At 41.8% G+C, this 22,881-nt stretch overlaps 1 protein-coding gene across 12 annotated transcripts in view; it reads right to left on the reverse strand.

Moving 5' to 3' along the window:
• LRP5 (LDL receptor related protein 5) overlaps positions 1–22,881 on the reverse strand; it is a 180,698-nt gene that overhangs the window by 31,480 nt on the left and 126,337 nt on the right. For all 12 annotated transcript variants that reach the window (XM_065064887.1, XM_065064888.1, XM_065064886.1 and 9 more), the window contains 8 exons: positions 18,907–19,123; positions 17,114–17,403; positions 14,855–15,081; positions 14,333–14,517; positions 6,693–7,016; positions 4,543–4,745; positions 1,979–2,190; positions 323–513 (listed from right to left, as the gene is read on the reverse strand). In XM_065064887.1, the coding sequence (XP_064920959.1) occupies positions 323–513; positions 1,979–2,190; positions 4,543–4,745; positions 6,693–7,016; positions 14,333–14,517; positions 14,855–15,081; positions 17,114–17,403; positions 18,907–19,123 (1,849 nt within the window). The remainder of the gene's footprint in view (positions 1–322; positions 514–1,978; positions 2,191–4,542; positions 4,746–6,692; positions 7,017–14,332; positions 14,518–14,854; positions 15,082–17,113; positions 17,404–18,906; positions 19,124–22,881) is intronic.

Consider the following 22,881-nt stretch of genomic DNA (forward strand, 5'->3'; position numbering starts at 1 on the left):
AACCATAACAAAAAAAAAAAGGGCACAGGGGAGGTGATTTAGACATTCCATGACTGGCAACACCTATTTAAATCTGATCTTGCAAAAGTTGCTTTCAGAATATACCAAAAGTCAAATGGGTCTCTTGGAGGGTGGCAATCATTACAGACACATTTAACACAATCAGATCAAAGATGGGAGCCCACAAGCAATAGTTCCCTGTGACTGCTTACACAGAACTGGAAAGAGCAGAGAGAAAATTTACTGGTGTCAGCATCAAAGAGGGAATAGTGTCCTATACATATACACAATCTGCTCCAAACATCTAACTGCTACCACATACCTGACAAGTCACAGCTTTCGATGCGCTTCAGATCTGCATCCACCCAGAAAAGCTTTCCAAGTTTGTTGTCAATCACCAGTGCTACTGGTCGGATCAACCCGGTTGTAAAAAGCACTTCTCTCTCTGTGCCATCAAGGGCTGCACGCTCAATCTTGGGAGCTCGATCTTGCATGTTGGTGAAGTACATGTACCTGAGAACAAAGAAACCAGGTGCTTAACTGAGAGCTTCAGAAGGGAGGCAACTCACCTTTGCACACAGGTTCTATGTTGTAAGTGGGAATGGTTTACTCAGGGATGACTGCAGTGACTGTTGCTCCCAGCTGCAAAGGCCCAGATCTGTCAGCTGCAGAACCCCAAACATTTGTTAACTGGCATATTGAGATAGCCTGAAATTAAAAGCATTTTTCCTTAATACACCAAGCCACAAAATGCTTCAGGACTCAGCACTACTGCACTGTTCCTGCAGAGGAGGTGGGGCTTGTGGGAGACTAGCACAGACTTTCTGTAGCCACCCTTGGGTAAAGCCGTCCCCATCTGTGAATCAAAGTCCAGCACCTCTTTCTGACAAAAAGCATTAACTGCCACCTCCTCTCCTTCTGGGCTGCCCTCCTTCTCAGCAAGCAGAATGTGAGAGAAGCAAATACCAGAAGGAAGAGGAACTGAGGATGGCACGTTCCTGATATCTTAGTTCCATGAATTCTTTATATCTGCCTAAGCCAGTTCAGATGCAAACAGAAGTCTCTGTCCTCCCCCTGCATAGGGAAGTTCAGAGTTTTAGAGATAACAAACCTAAACACCCATTTGAATGGAGAAAACTGATAAGCTTTTACAGATACAAACTATGTCCAAGTGACTTAGCCCCAATAAAATTAACATCTTTCCTCTAATCCCCTGCTCCCCCCACTAGCTTTTGAACTGTGCAGAGTACACTGAGTATTGTGTAAAATACCAACCCTATAAATGCTCAAGATAGACTCTCTGGGTACTACTGTATCCACACAGTTATGAAATATTGTCATTCAAAATCTGTCAAGCATATGCTAGTAAATTGCAATTTAAGCATCTAGCTTATTAAAGAGAACAGTAAAGTACCATCTTTGACCCCTAAGAATTAAGGTACTAACCACCTGAGGTGGAGATGAGGTCTGCTGAATCTAACCAAAATTGCTTTGCAGCAAAACAACAAATTTTCTTCCTGTGGGAAATCACTCCAGTGCATGCTACCTGGTTCAATTCATTTCAGAAGTTTTTTGAGATACGCATCAAGGCAGAACTTAAAAAAGTATAGAACATTCGGGTTTTGTTTGTTTGTTTAACTTGCTGCTATTACATAAGCAGGAACAGTTGTATCAATGAGAGATCCTGCTTTTTTTCTGAAAGCATTTGTTTTATGATGACCCAAACTCTCCTGTTTTTCCCATTAGGGCTGTGCACTCACGCAGCAAACAGGATAAGGTTGTTTTGCTTTGCTGTTCCCACCTGGGTTAGTTCCTCATTATAAACAACCGCAAGTCTGTGTGAACATCTAAGTCAGTACACCAGAGGAGGCAGCAAAGGAGAGAACAGTAAGAGAAAGCTGGATACCTTTAAAAGCCACACATGCAGCTGACATACATTTCAAGAGTGCTCTGTCCAAGGTACATAAAAGAATCTCACCCTCGCTCTGCATTCACTACAATGGCTCTGGGCTTGTCATGATCCCCTCTCAGCACCATCCCAATGGACTCGCCATTCAGCCTGTGGACATTGACTGAGTTTGTGGCCTCACAGGTCCAGTACAAGGTATGGCTGTATATATCGATGCTAAGGTCATGTGGCTGCTTCTCTGGGTTCTGACTTTGGTTTGGAGTACTCATGACAGTGAAAGGCTGCAAGACAACATATGGGGAACAATTTCCAGTAATTATTCTGATTACTGACTGAAGAACACTGATTGCACAGAAACATTGTTTACCTACCTGATGGTCCAGAAACACCTAAAACCACCCACAAGGAAATAACAGATACAAGAAATGTGATAAAGCTTAACAAAAAAAGATTTGATTCAAATTGTGGATTAGAGGAACAACATCTGTACAAAATTTGCTATAAAATTATGCAAAACTCCCCAGAAAGCAGTTGTGGGGCCTCCTATAGTAGAATTAATTAGCAGGAGATGGAAGAAAACAATATTGAATGTTTATGCATGGAAAAATCTTGAATGAAACAATGCAAGAAACATGGCAGCCTTCTGGCCAGACCTACACTGTTATACAATTAAGTGAACAAATCTCTATCTATTTCCAAAATCTCCTTACTTTATTTTTTGTAGTGTAGTAGATATTTATTTTAAGTCATGGCTTATCATAAAAGCTAAAATATTTTAATGAAACTGGGTTCTGTCTGCTTACATGTGAAGTGGCTACAGCTCTGTCTCACACCCATACTAACAACATTCTTGCTTTCACCCTCATGTCTTTATGATGAACCTTATTGACATTATTGCCAAGTTCCTGGAATCATTACCCTAGACCCCTCCCAATCCAACTAACATATTATTTACTATGTTTTTTAACTCTATGTTGAAAACTAACAGAGACTTCGATACTTTATTACTGTGGAGAGCACTAGAGCATATAAAAAATCCCTAAAGAAAAATAATCTTTCTGTTGTTTAACATTACACAGGCTTCAGTAGTGTACAGCCAATCCCAGTGCCATTGGGATAGTAATACTGCTGGCAGGACTCCCAACATCAAAATAGCTTTCAAGGGTGACTGCTTCTTGTGACATGATAATGCTAAGGGTAAAGCAGTGGCTTCCTTCCTTAAGTGTCCTACTGTGGTGCTCTCAATCCGTACATAAAAAAGTTCATATAGGTCAAGAAAGCTGAAGATAACATTCTGTGTTCAACTTAAATCAAATGAATTACCCAACACAGAATTTCTTGTGAAAGTTATATTTCCACAATTTGGTTTTAGTCCTCCAAGCTCTGCAATAGTGATATACAGGCTTTTTTATTTTTATATAAAGCTTTATCCCTATTTTGTCTTGAGAGTGTGTCTAGAAATCATTCTTTCCTGAAATCAAAGGTAATATTATCCAGGTATGACACTCATATTCATCATCTGCAAACGGCACAAGTTGGCAAAACTACGTAAATATAGTTAGTGAAATAGAAAGCCAAAATCTGCAAGGGACCTGCATCTTCAAAGCTGTGTGACCAAGGTAGAAGAAAACACAGCAAACAAATTTCCATTGCAATTTACATTTAGCAAGTACCAAAGAGCTAGCCTACAACAGTTAGCACCTAGCTAACTAATCGCACCTAGCTAACTAATCGCAAAAAGCAAGAGCAAAACTTCTTCAAAATTCATCCACAACCCCATTGGCTGCTCATCTCAACATACCTTCTCCCAATCTTAAAAGAAATGGTCAAAAAATTGTCACCTCTTCCTTTAAAGGAAACTGTAAAACCTCTAAAACTCTAGATGCATGAAGAGATCAGTCTTTTTCCACTAAATACCATGTCACATTGTTTGGACGTGACTGCTCAAGAACTAGGAAAATATAACTTACCCATTCTCTATTTAATTTTATATTTTTATTCAAACCATAGTTCTTAAAGAACCTGTTATCTTGACCTGCGAGTTAAGCTATATTAACACATAACACTGCCTGGAAGTGCAGTACACTTCTTTCCACTGTTGTGTTAGTAACTAGCGCAAAAGAATAATGTTCCCAACGCAGCAAAACAATTAAGCATGTGGATAAGCCTATCCCTATCTGGCACAGCAGTCAACTCTACATTCACTCAGGGTTTAATTATAGCCTGGATAGCTGAGAGTTTTCATTTTGAGAGAGATTTACAGTTATGACAATATTATCACACAACTAGCACGCACAATATTGATTTTAGGATACAATTTATCTGTCCTGAGTATAAATAGTGAGTCTGCCTTACTTCAGTGCCCATTTTTAGCTTAATATTGCGATTCAAGGCTTATAGTTTCAGATAAATATGACGTGCTATGTTCTATTGCACTTTCTTGAGTATAAATTAAAATCATGATCCTAAAAGTCTTCAGTAATTTTCACATATCAATATAATATTTATGAATAAGTGCTGGCAAGAGTAAAGCTGAAACCAACGATCCCTTGGTGCAGGGGATGGAACGGGAAAGTCAAGCACAAAGTACAAAAACAGACCAACACAAAACTATATACACCAGGTAAACTTGCCTGGGTGCCATCATCTTTGGCTCTTTTTATAATATTCTGACGTCCATCTACCCAATAGATCAATTTATCTAAGGGATCATAATCAATAGCCTTGACATTCCTTAGACCATGCATAGGCAGGATGATATCTGGACTTCGCTGATCATCTGGTATCATCCGGCTGATTGCAGATTTCTGGCTAAACAACAAGAAGCTGGCAGGGGCTGAAACAAACCAAAACAGAATGCATAAGAAAATGCAACTCACATGGTCAGAAATACAACCACATAGAGACAAAGAATATTTAGGACAAAATCCCAGAGAGACAATTCTATTCACAAAGAAAAAGAAGGTAATTCATAATTAGAGATTTTTGCTATTAAGCTGAAAATGTTTCTTTATGTAGTTCTGGAGGGTAAATGTGCACAATCTCACCTAGAAACTATTTCCTTTTCATATTCTAAAATAACTATGTTCCCCATGTGGAGTTTAAGCAACACCATTGACAGTGGGCAATACATAGTCACAGGTTTCCTATATTAGAATAGAATAATTTTGGTTGTAAAAAACCTTTAATATCATTGAGTCCAACTGTTAACCTAGCCCTGTCAAGTCCACCTCTAAAGCATGTCTCTAAGTGTCATGTCTATATGTCTTTTACATCCCTCCAGGCATAGTGACTCAACCACTTCCCTAGGCAGCCTGTTCCAAAGCTTTACAACTGCTTTGGTGAAGAAATTTTTCCTAATATCCAGTTTAAACCTCTCCTGGTACAACTTGAGGCCATTTCCTCTTGCTGCTTGGGAGAGGTGACCAACACTCACCTCGCTACAACCTCCCTTCAGATAGCTGTAAAGAGCAATAAGGTCTCCTGCCCTCAGCCTCATTTTCTCCAGACTAAAACCCAGTTCCCTCAGCTGTTCCTCATAAGACTTGTTCTCTAGACCCTTCACCAGCTTTACTGCCCTTCTTTGGACATGCTCCAGCACCTCATTGTCTTTCTTGTAGTGAGGCACCCAAAACTGAACACAGTATTCGAGGTGCAGCTTAACCAGTGCCACAAACAGGGGGGACAATCGCTTCCCTAGTCCTGCTGGCTGCACTATTCGTGACATGAGCCAGGATGCTGTCAGCCTTCTTGGCCACCTGGGAACACTGTTGGCTCATATTCAGCCATCTGTCAACCAACATCCCTAGGTCCTTTTCCACTGGGCAGCTTTCCAGCCACTCTTCCCCAAGCCTGTAGCATTGCATGAGGTTGTTGTGATTCAAGTGCAGGACCTGGCACCTAGCTATTTTGAATCTCACACAATTTGCTTCAGTCCATCGATCCAACCTGTCCAGACCCCTCTGTAGAGCCTTCCTACCCTTAAGGAGATCAAGACTCCCACCCAACTTGATGTCATCTGCAAACTTACTAAGGGTGCACTCAATCCCCTCATCCAGATAACTGACAAAAGTATTAAACAGAACTGGCCCCAATACTGAACCCTGGGGAACACCGCTTGTGACTGGCTGCCAACCGGATTTGACTCCATTCACTCTTTGGGCCTGGCCATCCAGCCAGTTCTTTACGCTGTGAAGAGTACCCCTATCCAAGTCATGAGCAGCCAGTTTCTCCAGGAGAATGCTGTGGGAAACAGTGTCAAAGGCTTTAATAAAATCCAGGTAAACAACATCAATAGCCTTTCCCTCATCCACTGAGTGGGTCACTTTGGCATAGAATGTTAGTTAAGCAGGACTTGCCTTTCATAAACTCATCCTTTCATCCAGTTAAAATTTCCTTATATGCCACTGTGTCAGGATGACTGAAGCTTTTTGTTTATTAATGTCAACAGTCCATTTTCCATTCATCTGCTATTTTCACTAGAAACCTAAATTCTTATTGGACAACCAGTGAACTGGTGGGCTTATAATATCACATAGAGGGGGCAAGCAAACTTATTTGAATTTCAAGTGCGTGTGCACGTTGCACAGACTACTTCGGAAAATCTTCAGCCCTAATTCATGTCACAAACATGGATGTAAAACCCCATACTCTGTCCTCCTATTTCAATCAGCTTTAAAGCCAGAACCTTTGAAATGGACTTCACTTTCTATACTTGAAAAGGATCATAAGCATCTGGGAGCCACAAGCACTGAAGAATATAGCAGCAAACAAAAAGGCTTACAACTACAGTTCCTGCTGTTGGGATCCAAGGTATAGTGAGCAGCACAGCCACACCTAAATCCATTTGGTATGGCAAGGCACAAGTGACCACAGTGGCCGTTATTTTGCACACAATCATTCAAGCCATCCTGACGTGAAGAATGGAAGACCAATATATCCATCACAAAATCCAGATGGCCCTGAATAAGTGTCCTGTTCTTCCCACTGGTCTTGTCTGCTCTTTCTATGCTGTGAAGATTCCAGTCTGTCCAGTAGATGTAGTCACTGTATTGGGTTAATCCAAATGGATGAGGTAGATCATCTGCTATGATTTCTCGTTCTTGTCCTGCAAAAATACGGACAATCAACTACAGGGCAATTCCCAAGTCATGAAATGAAGAGTGTGACTGAATAAAGAAAAAAGCTTTTTCTTCCCTTTTGAAAATAATACCTCATTTCCCGAGTCAGCATAATGGAATACACTACTAAGCACTATCAGCTCAAGAGGTAACCTAAGCACTTGCATTCAAAAACCTTATACTGATACCCTCTTGCCTATGGAGCAATTTGAAACTGTGCCACTGTATTGTTGTTTAAATAAATACTACTCTATATGTCTCACGCTTATCACCCCAAATAGATATTAGAAAATATATTCAAGAATACTATCAGCTCCAGGAATCACTTAGGCCAATAAAAACCCCAGTTAATATGCACAAAAGCAAAAACATACAACAAACATGAGATTCACAGAGAAACAGCTCTGATAAATTGTGGTGTTCAACACAAGAAACACAAATATTTTGCAGTGCAATTTAACATACAGCTAGCCCAAGAGATTAGGAAACCATTTGTTTGGCAGAAATCCCAATACTCCCACACTCAGTGGCTCAGTTAGCAACACACACAATAGATTTAACACCTTCTAGAGTGTTAGATGGCCTCTGCCAGACATGCACTACTGAAGTATATGAATTCACAGTATCACAGTATCACAGTATGTTTGGGGTTGGAAGGGACCTCAAAAGATCATCTAGTCCAATCCCCCTGCTGGAGCAGGAACACCTGGTGAGGTCTCCAGCGAAGGAGACTCCACAAACCCCCTGGGCAGCCTGTTCCAGTGCTCTGTCACCCTCACTGAGAAGTTTTTTCTCAAATTTAAGTGGAACCTCTTGTGTTCCAGCTTGATCCCATTACCCCTTGTCCTATCATTGTTTGCCACCGAGAAGAGCCTGGCTCCATCCTCGTGGCACTCACCCTTTATATATTTATAAAGATTAATAAGGTCCCCCCTCAGTCTCCTCTTCTCCAAACTAAAGAGACCCAGCTCCCTCAGCCTTTCTTCATAAGGGAGGTGCTCCACTCCCTTAATCATCTCTGTTGCCCTACGCTGGACCCTCTCCAGCAGTTCCCTGTCCTTCTTGAACTGAGGGGCCCAGAACTGGACACAATATTCTAGATGGGGTCTCACCAGGGTGGAGTAGAGGGGAAGGAGGACCTCTCTCGATCTTCTAACCACCCCCCTTGTAATACACCCCAGGATGCCATTGGCCTTCCTGGCCACAAGGGCACAGTGCTGGCTCATGGTCATCCTGCTGTCCACCAGGACCTCCAGGTCCCTTTTTCCTACACTGCTCTCCAATATGTAATTTCCCAACCTATAATGGAACCTGGGGTTGTTCCTGCCCAGATGCAGGACTCTACACTTTCCCTTGTTAAATTTCATTAGGTTATTCCCCGCCCAACTCTCCAGCCTGTCCAGGTCCCGCTGGATGGCAGCACAGCCTTCTGGCGTGTCAGCCACTCCTCCCAGCTTGGTGTCATCAGCAAACTTGCTGATAGTACACTCAGTTCCCTCGTCTAAATCGTTAATGAATATATTGAATAATATTGGCCCCAGTACTGGCCCCTGAGGCACTCCACTAGATACTGGCCTCCACTAGACTCCGCACCATTGACTACCACTCTCTGGCTTCTCTCCTTAAGCCAGTTTGCAACCCACTTCACTACTCTATTGTCTAGACCACACCTCCTCAACTTAGCTGTGAGGATGCTGTGGGAGACTGTGTCAAAGGCTTTACTGAAGTCAAAGTAGACCACATCCACTGCTTTGCCATCATCCATCCACCTTGTTACATTCTCATAAAAGGCTATGAGATTGGTCAAGCATGACCTACCCTTGGCAAAGCCACGCTGACTGCCCCTAATAACCCTCTTATCCTTGATATGCCTTGAGATGGCACCAAGGATAAGCTGTTCCATTACTTTCCCAGGGACAGAGGTGAGGCTGACCGGTCTATAATTACCCAGGTCCTCCCTCCTGCCCTTTTTGAAGACAGGAGTGACATTTGCTTTCCTCCAATCCTCGAGCACCTCTCCCATTTCCCAAGACTTGGCAAAGATGATGGAGAGCGGTCTAGCAATGACTTCAGCCAGCTCCCTCAGCACCCGCGGATGCATCCCATCTGGACCCATGGATTTATCGATGTCCAGACTATTTAATTGCTCCCTGACCCAGTCCTCATCAACTAAAGCAAACTCCTCCATTGACCTGGCTTCATCCGGGGTCTCAGGGGTACAGGGCTCCCCAGGACAGCCTCCGGCAGAGTAGACAGAGACAAAGAAGGCATTCAGTAATTCTGCCTTCTCCGTATCTTCTGCCGCCACGGCACCCACCCCATTCATCAGTGGGCCTACACTGCCTCTGGTATTAGTTTTATCTGCTATGTATTTGAAAAAGTTTTTTTGCTGTCCTTGACCCCTCTCACCAGCTGTAATTCTAAGGAGGCCTTGGCTATCCTAGCTGCCTTCCTACATCCTCTAACAGCAGCCTTATATTCCTCCCAAGTGGCCAGCCCCTGCTTCCATGACCTGTAAACTCTCCTCTTCTGCTTGAGCATACCCAACAGATCCCTATTCAACCACGCAGGCCTCCTGGCTCCCTTTCTTGACTTCCTACACGTGGGGATGCTCTGATCCTGAGCGTGGAAGAAGCAATCTCTGAATGCAATCCAACTATCTTGGGGCCCTTTTCCTTCAAGCAGTCTTGCCCATGGGATTTCCCCCAGCAATTGCTTGAAAAGGCCAAAGTTAGCCCTGCTAAAGTCCAGGGTTGCAATTCTACTTGCTATTCTGTTCCTGCCACACAAGATGCTGAACTCCACCATCTCGTGGTCACTGCAACCCAGGCAGCCCTCAACCTTTACTGCTTCGACCAGACCCTCCTTGTTAGTGAGGATGAGATCCAGCAGTGCACCTGTCCTAGTCGGCTTCTCCACCATCTGCATGAGGAAGTTATCATCAATGCACTGGAGGAACCTCCTGGACTGTGGCGGGCTGGCAGAATGGTCCTTCCAGCAAACATCAGGGAAATTAAAATCACCCACAACAACCAGGGCCTGTGACTGTGAGGCCACTCTCAGCTGCCCATAGAAGGCCTCATCAACTTCCCCAGCCTGATCTGGTGGCCTGTAATAGACACCTACAACAATATCACCCCTGCCAGCCTGCTCCTTGATCCTGACCCATACACTCTCAACTCGCTCGTCATCCACTCCTGGACAGAATTTAGTACATTGTAGTTGCTCTCTCACATAGAGAGCAACTCCACCACCACACCTGGCTGGCCTGTCTTTCCTGAAAAGGGCATAGCCATCCATGACCACATTCCAGTCATGTGAACTGTCCCACTGTGTTCCTGTAATTGCCACCAGATCATAATCTCCCGACCGAACATAGGATTCTAACTCCTCCTGCTTATTCCCCATGCTGCACGCATTGGTGTACAGGCATTTCAGGGAGCGAGCAGAGCACACCAATTTGTCCCTAGGGGCATAGGAGGCCACCCGGTCCTCATCAGTTTTAGAATGCTGCCCCACTGGGACAAGCCCAGCTACAACCCCATCCCCCTTCGAGCCTAGTTTAAAGCTCTCCAAATGAGCCCAGCTAATTCCTGCCCCAGCATCCTTTTGCCCCTGCGAGATAAACCTTTCCTACGTAACACTGTCCGGACTGGAGTCTTATAAAACAGCCATTATCAAAAAATCCAAAGCCCTGCCTGTAGCACCAGTCTTGGAGCCAACCATTTACAGTCTGAATTTTCCTATTCCATCCTACATCGTCACTTGAAGATGGAAGGAGTGAAGAGAAGATCACTTGGGCCCCTGAGTCTTTCACCATCCTTCCCAAGACCTTGAAATCGTTCTTCATTCCCCTCAGACTACAGGAAGCACCTTCCTCCCCATCTGTCTGGAAGACCAGCAGCGGGTAGTAGTCTGTCAGGTGCACCAGTTTGGGGAGCTCTTTAGCAATATCCTTGATCTGGGCTCCAGGTAGACTACAAACTTCCCTAAGAGGAGGGTCAACTCTGCATATTGGGCCCTCTGTTCCTTTCAGAAGGGAATTTCCTGTTACAATCACCCTTCTTTCTTTCTTATCAGAGGCAGTCTTAAGTTGTGAAGTCAACCGCCTCTTCCTATGTGATCTTGTAGGCAGGCTTGGCACCGCCTCCTCACCTACCTCTTCTTCAAGATCCAGGGCCTCACACCTATTACGGAGGGGCACCTGGGGAGACATAGCAGGCAGGGAGGGGGGCTGCCCGTGATGCTGAACTGGAATACACTTCCAACCCTTGTCATCTTTTAGGTCCCCTACCTCTGCCCAACAGCAACAAGGGTGGGGCCGTCTCAGGACTTCCGCCTCTGTCTGAGAGCGCAGGAGGTCCATCTCCTTTTGGGGGGTACCTCCCTGGGACCTTTCCGACTGGCACATCAGGGTGTTACTCCACCAGTCGATCTCCCTTTCGCACTCCCTGATGGTCCTCAGCATCTCAACCTCCTCCTTAAGTTTCACAACCATGTCGAGCAGATCTTGCACCTGCTCACACCTCACACAGGTGGAGTGCTGGCCTCCCTCCCCCGGCAGCAGCAGGCTCTGGCACTCCCTGCAGCCGGAGACCTGAACAGCCACCGTTTGGGACAGAACCTCAGTCTGTGTTGCCACAGTCTTTTTGAGACAAGCTCTCCTTCTGGAGGTGACCATGGTCATCAGCAGTCTGGGACGCTGGCAGTAAGTTAGAGGGACTGACAAGCAACAAGTGCTCTCTGCACCCTGCTACACAAGCTACCACACCCGCTGCTGCAGCACAGTGTGGGTGGGACTCACCCGCTACACAAGCTGGTTGCTCCTCCCTTGCACCTGGTGGGCAGCGACTAGTCCCAAAGGCTTTTTCAAGGCAAGGGGAGGGGGTGTGGTTGCCATCACCGTGGGAACGCCCCCCGCCACGTCAGCCTCTCTCTCGCAATGGCTGCCGGGGCTTTGGGGATCGGGACACACCAGGAATCACGCTGTCCCTGTACGTTTCCCTCTGAGCTTCCTAATCTCTGCTGAACCTTGTGGTTGGCTGAACCCCGCTGGCTCTGGCTCTCACTGGGCTGGCTCTGATCAGCTGACTGAATGCTAGTATCGAGTTTCAGCCGCTTTTAAACCTCCTGCCATCATTTCTGTAAATCACCTTCCTAAACATTTTCAGGCATAAACCTCTATGAATCTTTGCTATTTTACATCGAATGAAGACGTCACTTTTTTCAGCATCATCTCCTGCCTCAAACAAACGTCCAATGCTACATTCTACAGAACACATAATTTTTCTTCCCCTGCCCTACTTTCCATCACGCCCTCTCTCATTTGGCCAAGACTGGAGAAGGAATGAAAAACCCCAAAACTAGAACATAATGCCATTTCCCAATAACCACCAGAACTAAGTAAAGTGTCAACCTTCCTTACTTTTAGGCATCTAAAGTGTCCAAAGTAGGTGCACAGATATCCTGCACACTCTCAGGTACTTAGAGCAATTCTCAACCACAGTGATGAATTCAGGGGATAGGCTCTTTTGAAAGAAGCAGACATGCTGTCTTATTGACTTTTGATAGTTGATAGATGATGGAAAATCTCCCCAAACAGTGATTTTTTTCCTTGTGGGGTAATGTTTATAATGTCCAAGATTAAGCTGGGACACCATTCGTTCATCCACTTAAAGAGTGCTTTATTCATTGCTTGCAGGGTAGATGTTTCTATCAGCAACACCAATTCAGATCACTCCTGGCAAAGAGACTGGCACTGTATAACGCAGGCCAAGCCTAATCATTTCCTTAACCAATAAGCCCACTTGCTAGATACCCGAGTCTTTATAATCTGCTAACTAAAAAGACATCATACACCATTGTTAACTTCAGCGCTCATCCTTCTACTTTCTTACCACAAATAAATGTTAACAGTAGGTTCAGCTTTAGAACCAGTTTAATTTACCACAGATGATTTCAATATTCTGTTTCTTCTCAATGCCATAATCAGTTTCTAGTTCAAGCCTGCCTCCGGCTCTTTTGTTTCTCTAAGTATAATGCACAAGCTTAGTGACAGCTTTGACAGACCATGCACTCTAGATGGTAAAAACCCAACTCTAGATAAAGAAACAGTCTTACTGCAACTTCTAAACAGTAACATCCATTCAGCAGTTGTGAACCCAAAGCAACAAATACAAGAAATGCAAAATCAGTGATAGTCTCAGGATCCAAAACTGCATCACGCTCTCTGTTTTCCTAAGCTTACTAGATTCTCTGTACTCTGAAGATATGCATATACAATAAGCCTTTTAAAAAACATCTCATTCTAGTGGTAGTTTTTCAAGGATTAAAAAAAAAAAAAGAGTTGTAGGAAAATTATATATGTCATCAATCAGCATTACTGTAACAATCCTGTAAAAGTTTACTTAAATACTGTATATTCTGCCACATAAACTTTGATTTTTACATTGGAATCACTAAGGCATTTATTTCCATGTCACAAAGGCCTCTCTTTGGAAATGGAACAGGGATAGGATTTTGGGTCAGGAAATTCTGGATTCCATTTCTGATCCTATCACTGATTCACTGTGTGGCATTTGGAAACTTATATAAACTCTGTTTTCTCAAAAAAGAACTATCTGCCTCAGCTTGAAGCCCTTGAAGACCATTTAATATTTACAAAATATCTGGACAATACAAAAGCACTATGTGAGCTGCAGGAAACAAAACTTCCTTGTATTATGCAGTTATCATGTCAACATTGATGTGAAAGTTCAGTAAATCTTAGCACACTCCTTGTATGTATAAACAAAATTCCAATGGAAGATATGCAAATATGTAAAGCTGTGTACAAAACATGTTATGTGCAGATGTAGCTGCACAACCTTTCAGACTACAGGAAATGCAAACTGTATTTGGGTTTGGTTTTGAACTAATACAATTAGTGTGAAGTTGCAAAAAAAATAATACTTCAAAAGAATATTGGTGGCCAGACTGAAAAGTCAGGGGTGGTAAACCTATAAAATGTCCTCACTTCAAGAAATTCAGAGGCCATCTCTGCTTTGATAAAACACAGGCAGTTTCATATCAATACAGAGAAGTGACACCATATCTCACCATCATTACAAATCATCATATGTTTTTTCATCTAGGAAGTTTTTTTTAATCTCCTTAAACATTTAACTCTCCTTTTCCTTTCATAAGAAAAATATACATGCAGATTTAATATCAATTATATAATTCAAATTTCATAATATTCAAATGCTTTACTATGGTCAGTGCGTATTTATGTACTGGCTAGTGTAATATAACACTGGATTACCTAGCATATTTGATGACTCAATCATGCTTGTGTCTAAGTCAGTCCAATATAGCCTTTGGTCCGCATAATCAATAGTGAGGTCATTGGCACGACCCACTTTATCTACCAAAGTAATGCTGTTTGTTCCATCCATATACGCTCGAACAATCCTAGGTTTACCTCCCCATTCAGTCCAGTACATGTATCTGCAACGAGAAGTGGAACAAAAAGGGCACATTAGCTAGGCAGGATTGTGTTTAGCTGCATGCTTTGATTTTTCTAAATTTATTTTCAGTTCTTAAAAAAAAAAAAAAAAGGGAATCAGTCATGTGGTTCTGTGCAGTATTACAGTACTCCTTTTTTAGACAAAGGTAGAAAAATATGATTGACAATTCTTATTTTTTCATTGTAACCCATAGGGTTGTAGAGCGTTTATTGTATTTTCAAAGACCCTTGAAGAAATGGAGCTATAGAAACTGCCAATTAACTTGTCATGTACAAGAACATGCACACAAAGCTTTGAAAAACAACACTGTCCCTTACCCTTTGGTAGGATCAAGAGCCAGAGACCTTGGGTTGTCCAAGTCCTTCCACACAAGAACCTGCCTATGCTGTCCATCCAGGCGGGCTACTTCAATGCGATTGGTTCCAGTATCCGCCCAGTAGAGGTTCCTTCCCATCCAGTCTACAGCCATTCCCTCAGGATAATCTAGCCCAAACTCAATCACATGTTCAACAGAGCTCCCATTCATGAAAGCTCGGCTTATGGTCTGGAAAATAATTGTGTAAAAATATTAAAGTGTTTATGGATACCCCACTGCAATAAAAAGGAATAATTATTATGAAGTTTAGAATACAAAAAAAAAATTAGTAAAAAAGATAAGCCAGTGTTACATTTTTAAAATTAAATTAAATTTCTGTTGTCAAAGAATATGTAGCAATTCACAGGATAAAAAGACCTGAATTTTCAGAAAGCTACTGGTTTCTGATGACCAATCTAAGACATCTTAAAAGTATATGACTTTCAGAAAGCACTACGTATCTGCACATTCTTCATTGCCCCTTCTCCCTCCTTCTATTTGCACACAATAAGGAATTTTTTTAGTTACTCAATTTGCTGCAATGTTTTAAGTCTCAGAAACACATCTCAATTCAGAGAAATCTGAATTGTTTCTCATGATCAGTCACCTGGATCAAGTTTGCTGATCCCATCTATAATTTAGTTATACACACTCAACAAAACAAGTCATAATGCAAGGACTGCATACATATAAACAAGCTGCTCCTAACAAGGAGTACAATCCCTAGGTAAATAATTAGTAACTTCCAGGACCAATGTACAATCACCCACCCTTGTTATCAACACTAAGCAATCATTCTACATGCCTGCTAATATGTCAGCTATCAATTCCTTAATAATTTGATAAATGAACCTATCAGGTTAAGAGACATTTTATATTTTTAAAGGTAAATGTCAAAACCAGAAATCATGGAGTATGTTTTTATAGGTTACACCCAGATCTCAGAAAAACTTTAATCCCTTTTTGAAAACGAGTCCTCATATAACCAGAGGCAGAAGGAGGTCAGGGAAGTAGTGGTTACCAAAGGAAAGGGAGAAAACTATGGGCTCTCAAGGTACACTACCTGCTACTAAGCTGCAGGAGGCGAGGGCACCGGGGAAATGAGAACCCAGATGTGCTGAAACATACGTTGATACACATGTGAAAATACAGTATTCTGGATAATTCAGGAGGCCACAAACAAGTTAAATGTTTTACAGATCTGCATGGAGTAAGACTGGGATCTATGCACTGATGCAGTTTAAGTCATGTATTTTCCACTGTAAATGGTTAAGATGATCATAGCTCCAGTTCTCCATGTGCTTGTGTGAGATTTATTTAGTAACTGTGTCTACAGTATGCTTATTTATTACATCGGCACTGTTCCTGAAGGAAAGGTATCCACACCACAAGCAGCACTGTTAATACTGAAGCAGAATCCTCATTAGTCTTCACAGAGAGGCTATGGAAACTGCAGGTGCCCTGCAGTCACTAAAAGTGAGCTTTTCCCTATTATGACTTAGGGACATTGGCAAGGAAACTTTCTTTGCTCTTGGAAAACCTATTAAGAGGCTAAGTAGAGGAATTCAGTTCCAGTGAACTGCACCTGTCACTTTCTACCATTACTTAATTAACTTCAAAAAGCGAAGTTAACATTGATGAACAGCACAACACTCACTTTAGTATGCACCTGGATGTGAAACAAATATGTCACAGGAAACATCAAACTCCTGGGGAACACATTCAGATGGAACTGGGGCAGGTGGAGACTTAACAGTGTGGAGGGAACCAGGTGAGTTCCCTGGCCTTTTCTGTGCCAAGCTGGAGACACAGACTAACAGCAACTAATCCAAAGTTCACTTGCCAAATGTTGACTAAGATTGCCTTCCAAGCCAAAACTGGAATAGGATAGAAAGCTTGGGGTGTTACTCTGCCATGTGACACAAAAATAGCTTTTAAAAAATAGATACATATTTGGATGCAACACATGCAGCCTCCAAGACTTCGGCATTCGGTATGAGCACACATCACTTCAGATTTTTATTTGAAGCAGGAAGATGCCTGTCACACAACTTTGCTTTCAACAATGCAACTGTCTTCATCTCCAAGAGTCTCCTTGGATGCAATTCAATGACAACATTAGCAACTGCAGGACAGATCATGTAACAGAGATGTTTGTTAGATCAAAGTAACTGCTCTTTATGCTGGCTTTATATTCAGGGAATTCACGTGTCAATAATACCTTCAAACTAACATCAGTCCAATAGATTCTGTTATCAGAGACATCAAAATCCAGAGCAGATGCTTCCTTGACTCCAGTAAGAGGAATAGCAACATCGTTATTATTGGTTTCAAGGGAAATCCTATGAATTGCTGCTCTGCTTGTGAAAACTAAGAAGGCTTCAGGAATGATGCAAGTCTTCATGTCACTCAACAGCTCAAGGCCAATGGGACAGGCACACCTGGTCTCCTGAGGTGTAAAGAAACACAGATGGCTGCAGCCTCCATTACTCTCTGCACATGAATTAGTTCCTTTAAAAAAAAAAGGAAAGCAAAACAGTTATTGGTGCACTGTGGAGGTAAGTGGGAAAGAGGAAGGGAGAAGGCTGAATGGAAACACAGTGTAATTATAATTTTTCAAAATAAGTTAACACTATAGGTTGTCAACATGGAATTCTAAAAAAACCACTGAAAAAATGTTTCTTTCCTTCTACCCAAGGATTAGGAAGCTGGTCCTATCCTTCTTATAGTACAAATAACAGCTACAAACATAGCCTTCTATTTTCCCCAAAGATTCAACTCCTTCACTGAAGGCAGGTAATTACATACAGATTCAGCTTGGTTATTTTTGGCCAAGTACCTCACCTTTGTATCTTTTTGAAACCACCAGTTTTAGAAACATTCAGTGATTAAAATGCTGAGAAAAGAGCTGGATAACCACAGTTCTTTCCCAGCTGTCTAATTTAAAGCTGAGAAAATTCATTAGCAGAAGCATTTCTCAGAAGATCACCACAATCTCACATTTATTTTTTTGTGTGAACAACCATGATCATATGGGGAGGGAATGTGAAAGGGAAAGCAATGACCAAAAGATAAATGAATGTCTTTCTCCATCTGCTGGAATCAAGGATTTAAATAAGGACTGTTACCACCAAAAAAAAAAAATGTCCAAGATCAGTCTCAACCTTTTTTTTAATATTTCCTTTTTAGGGCATACATATTTCAGACTTGTAGCTTGAGAACTTGATTATCCTTCAAGTAAAGCTTCCTGAAAGGCTGGAAATCCATGTACTGGCAGGGTATATAATAATTTGACAACCTACTTTATGTAATTCTGTTGCAACTATTCTCAGTAATTTTGACAGCTGTTCCAGGTAGTAAACAGATCTATGGTGAACATGCACCTCTCATTAGTTAATACTAAAAACAGAGGTCCTGTGACATACTCCTCTGCAAAATGCTAGCAGAGGACCTAAAACACTGATTGCACCTTTCAGCAGATGCAGTGGAAGAACATAAAGCTTAAGCTGCTGAGGATGCTAAGGGCAAGATTTAGTTGTTAAGATTTAAGTACAATTTACGTGTTAAAGTTAGTATTTAAGTGCCATGTGCTTTGAGCCAATGTTGTAATGGCCACTAATTCTGCCTATATCACCCAACACAGTAAAAAGCATTCTGATAACTGAACATCACTGGGACTTTCCACTGGAAGAAAACAGAGCAATTAAGTGAGCACCAGAAGTAACAATTCCTACAGATTGGAGGGAGGAATAAAATTCTCCTCACAAAAATTCAAAGAGTGTAGTGGAAGTTGTGGAAGACTTTTGTCAAATATCACTAAATACTGGAAGCCCACACTTCTTTTGCAACACTCTGTTTTTCCAACTTTACAAACAATAGGTGAAGCTTTCCTTTAAAATTATTCAAACATATGAGACCACAGTTATTCTCATTATAAGCAATCAACAGTTGCTTAATGAAAGCAAGACCATCTAGAAACTACTACAGATCCATCCTATGATTGCTCATGCTTACCAAACACTTTGGTAACACTTGTTGCTTTAAGGCCCATTAAATCTGGCAGCTGATCAATTATGATGTCTCTGCTAGCCTTTATCTTGTGAACTCTTTCAATGCTTCGTCTCTGCCAGTCAGTCCAGTAGATGTAATCTCCCAGGAGCGTGAACCCAAATATATGTGGAAGCTTATCTTCCAGCAGGGTTTTTCTCATTGTTCCATCAACATTTATGACCTGTGAGGAAAAAAAAAAAGGAATAAAATAATCTTCTCTAATGCAGGTACTATTAAAATGGCAATATCAATCATATTTTGACAACTCCTATATTTTTATGCAAGAAGCTCCTGAAATTCACAGCAGGCTTCTTTCAAAAGAATGTACCTCTAGATTTGTTGAAAGAAAAATACATTGGAATGACAAGACTAGAAGTGGCTTATTTCACCCCTTCTCCACTGGAAAACCTAAGCAACATGAATTTCATTTGCATCAGTACAAACCTGCAAAGACCACTACAAAGGGAGTGTTTCTTGGGACGGGAGTGAGGCTCAGGAGATATTTAATTTCTGTTCATGTCTTGGTCTCACTACTGAACTCTTTCCCCAGAAACAAGGAATTGCTGGACTGACCTTCAGCACTCAATCATGGGGAAAACAGGCCATCAGAATTCTTTCAGGGTATGATAAAGCCAAATAGAATCTGTACTTTCTGAAATTTCATTTCTTTTACCATAAAAGAATTGAGTTTTTCTCACTCTTGTGATAAGCAAGATCTTTAAGATGTGGAATAGGTATTGACATATGTAACTGCAGGGCACCTACAGTTTCCATAGCCTCTCTGTGAACACTAATGAGGGCTCTGCAGCATTCTGCAGTATTCCTAAAACTGCAGAGAAAGCAAAACAGTAGAGATGGGATAAGCTCCACATATATGTATGCTATTGGATAATTATTTCATAACCAAGTACTACAATGATCTCATGCTAGTCCACTTTGCTTGACATAAGGAAAGAGATTCATATAGTCTGAGCCTGATCAATAACCATTGGACAAGATGAAATTAAAGTGTCTGCATACAAATCCCCATGCCACATGCCTGAAGTCACCTCCATCTACTACAGGAATCTGCAATTATCTTTTTGATCATCCAGACATCTCTTACACATGGCAAAGAGTGTATATTTATAAGATCTAGGCAAAATATTTACCTGACAAATTCCTATATTCCTCCCCATCACGCTTCTTGCAACTGGTAGCTGCAATGTAACTATAATATTTTTAAGGTGTTACTTGAAAATTTATACTGTAAGCAGTATGAAGTTCAGTATCATACTGAAACCAAAACAAAAGACCACAACTTAAGACAATTTGTTTTCCAATATACTTCAATTAAATCTCCATTTGTTGCTAGAAACGCTTCACAGGTGGACAACGGCTGTACTTTAATTCAGGCTAATATGGCTTGTGACTGAGGTTTTAAATAGTCTCCTCTTTACTATTATTTGGAAATAAAGTTTTTATTCAAATACTAAACCTGTATCTTGTAGGTGATTAAGTTGCCTTCACTATGAAACACTTCTATTTTCTTGTGATTTAAAGATAGATATGGTCATCGCAACTCTGTATTCCTCTGACTTCTAAACTGCTAAGTGTTTAAGCAATATTTCTTATTAAAAAAATACTTAAATGCTATGTAATATTAAAACCATTAAGTGCCTCACAGTACTATGGGCAGTCAAAATCAACCAGCAGTTTTACCACAATTTAATACAGATATTATAAAACAGTAAGTTGTAAGGTTCTGTCCATACAAGCAGAAGCAGCTACAATTTCTTTTTTTAACATGACCAATGACAATCACCACATCTTACTAAATTAGCATGTGAATTTCAGTATGCTCACACAAACCCAGGGAAGATATCCTAACAAACTAAAAAATGGAATCTCTGTTTGGAAACCCTATAACGCTTTACAAATTTGTGAAAACAACATGCATTTGTTCCGTGGCACAGTTACTTTGGGCACAATATTTCCTGTTTAGAGTAATACAAATAAGATGTGGTCACCAATTTTACTATATGAATTTTATCTGAAAATATTACTAAATGCTAGTACACTGTATTGGGTTTGCATGGTGAGGTTTTGGTAGCAGAAGGTGATACATGGGTGGTTTCTGTGAGAAGCTGCTAGAAGCTTCCCCTACTGTGGAACAGAGCCAATGCCTGCTGGCTCCCAGAGGGACCTGTTGCTGGACCCTCTTGGTGACAGCATGGTGATCTTGGTGATACTACCTCTGTGATAACATATTTAAGAAGGGGAAAAAACCCTGCACCAGTGCAGCTGAAGAGAGAAGTGAGAATACGTGAGAGAAACAACCCTGCAGACACCAAGGTCAGTGAAGAAGGAGGTACTCCGGGCGCTGGAGTCAAGACTCCCCTGCAGCCTCTGGTACAGTCCATGGTGAGAACATCTGTCCCCCTGCAGACCATGGAGGTCCATGGTGGAGCAGATATCTACGTGCAGACTGCGGAGGACCCCATGCTGGAGCAGGTGGATGCCTGTGACCCTCTGGGGGACCCATGCTGGAGCAGTCTGTTCCTGAAGGACTACAGCCAGTGGGAAGGACCCATGCTGGAGCAGTTCATCAAGAATTGCAAGCTATGGGAAGAACTGACACTGGAGAAGTTTGTGAAGGACTGTCCCCTGTGGGAGGGACCCCATGCTGGAGCAGGAAGAGTGTGAGGAATTCCACACTTGAGGAGGAAGAAGTGGCAGAGATAACGTGTGATGAATGGACCGCAACCCCCATTCCTTGCCCCCCTGTGCCGCTGGTGGGGAAGAAGATAGAGAAAACAGTGAATGAAATTGAGCCTAGGAAGAAATGAGGTGTGGGGAAAGGTGCTGTAAGATTCGGTGTTATTTCTAATTACCCTACTCTGATGTGATCAGCAATAAATTAAATTAATTTCTCTGAGTTGCGTTTGTTTTGCCCATGATGGTAATTGGTGAGTGATCTCTCCCTGTCGTTTACTCAACCCATGAGTCTTTCTTTACATTTTATCTCCCCTGTCCAGCTGAGGAAGGGGAGAGATATGAGCAGCTTGGTGGGCGGCTGGAGTCCAGCCAGGGTTAAGGCACCACAAACACAGGACACACACTAGATCTTACAGTAACCACCAGCCAAACTGCAGAGACGAGCAGTCACCCACTGCACCCCGGATTTACCTATGCTATACACAAAAACCATCACTATAACACAGTCTGTCTTGCAATGCTAGAGTGAAGATGTCTTCAACTGCAGAGAACAACTTCATGAGAACTTTAAGACTATCTAGCAGCTTATGTGAATTGGAACACATGCTACAACGTAAACCTCTGGATTACAGAATCATAGAATATGGATTCCTTCCAGACAAAAAGTCTCTTGCTGGAGGCATTTAAAAGGAACACTGGCATTCCTGAAAGCTAAGTTTCAGGGGAGTTTTGTGTCAGCCCATCAACCTGCAATTCTTCTACTACTTGATGAAGTAGCAGAGACTGAAGATTAATGTATTTTTATTTTCTTAAGCTAATTAGAGTGCATTTAAAAAAATAGGCTATATCTGTGGTTAAAAGCCAAATGGTTTTGCAATTATCTCATTATATCATGTTCAGGCAAACCCCAAATGGTCACTTTTTTACAACAGTATCAATCCCACAGGCAATGCTGCAAGTTCAAAAGTTCATCAAGCATACTCAGGCGCTGCAGCCAAACTGGTGCCACACTAAGTAAACAAGACATCATTTCCTTTACAATGCATCAGCAGGACAATGATCAAACTAGCACATTTCCAACTACTTTTACAGATATGGGTGGTAAAAGCATGATTCAAATATTAAAGCTGCAGATTAAAATACACCAAACAAAGATTAGATCCAAAGATGTAGAAACATACATTATTTAAAACCATTCACATCTGTGGATGTTATAGATGACACTAAGCCATTGAACTTTAT

The sequence above is a fragment of the Columba livia genome, chromosome 5 (assembly GCF_036013475.1).
Source record: "Columba livia isolate bColLiv1 breed racing homer chromosome 5, bColLiv1.pat.W.v2, whole genome shotgun sequence".
Classification (NCBI taxonomy): domain Eukaryota; kingdom Metazoa; phylum Chordata; class Aves; order Columbiformes; family Columbidae; genus Columba; species Columba livia.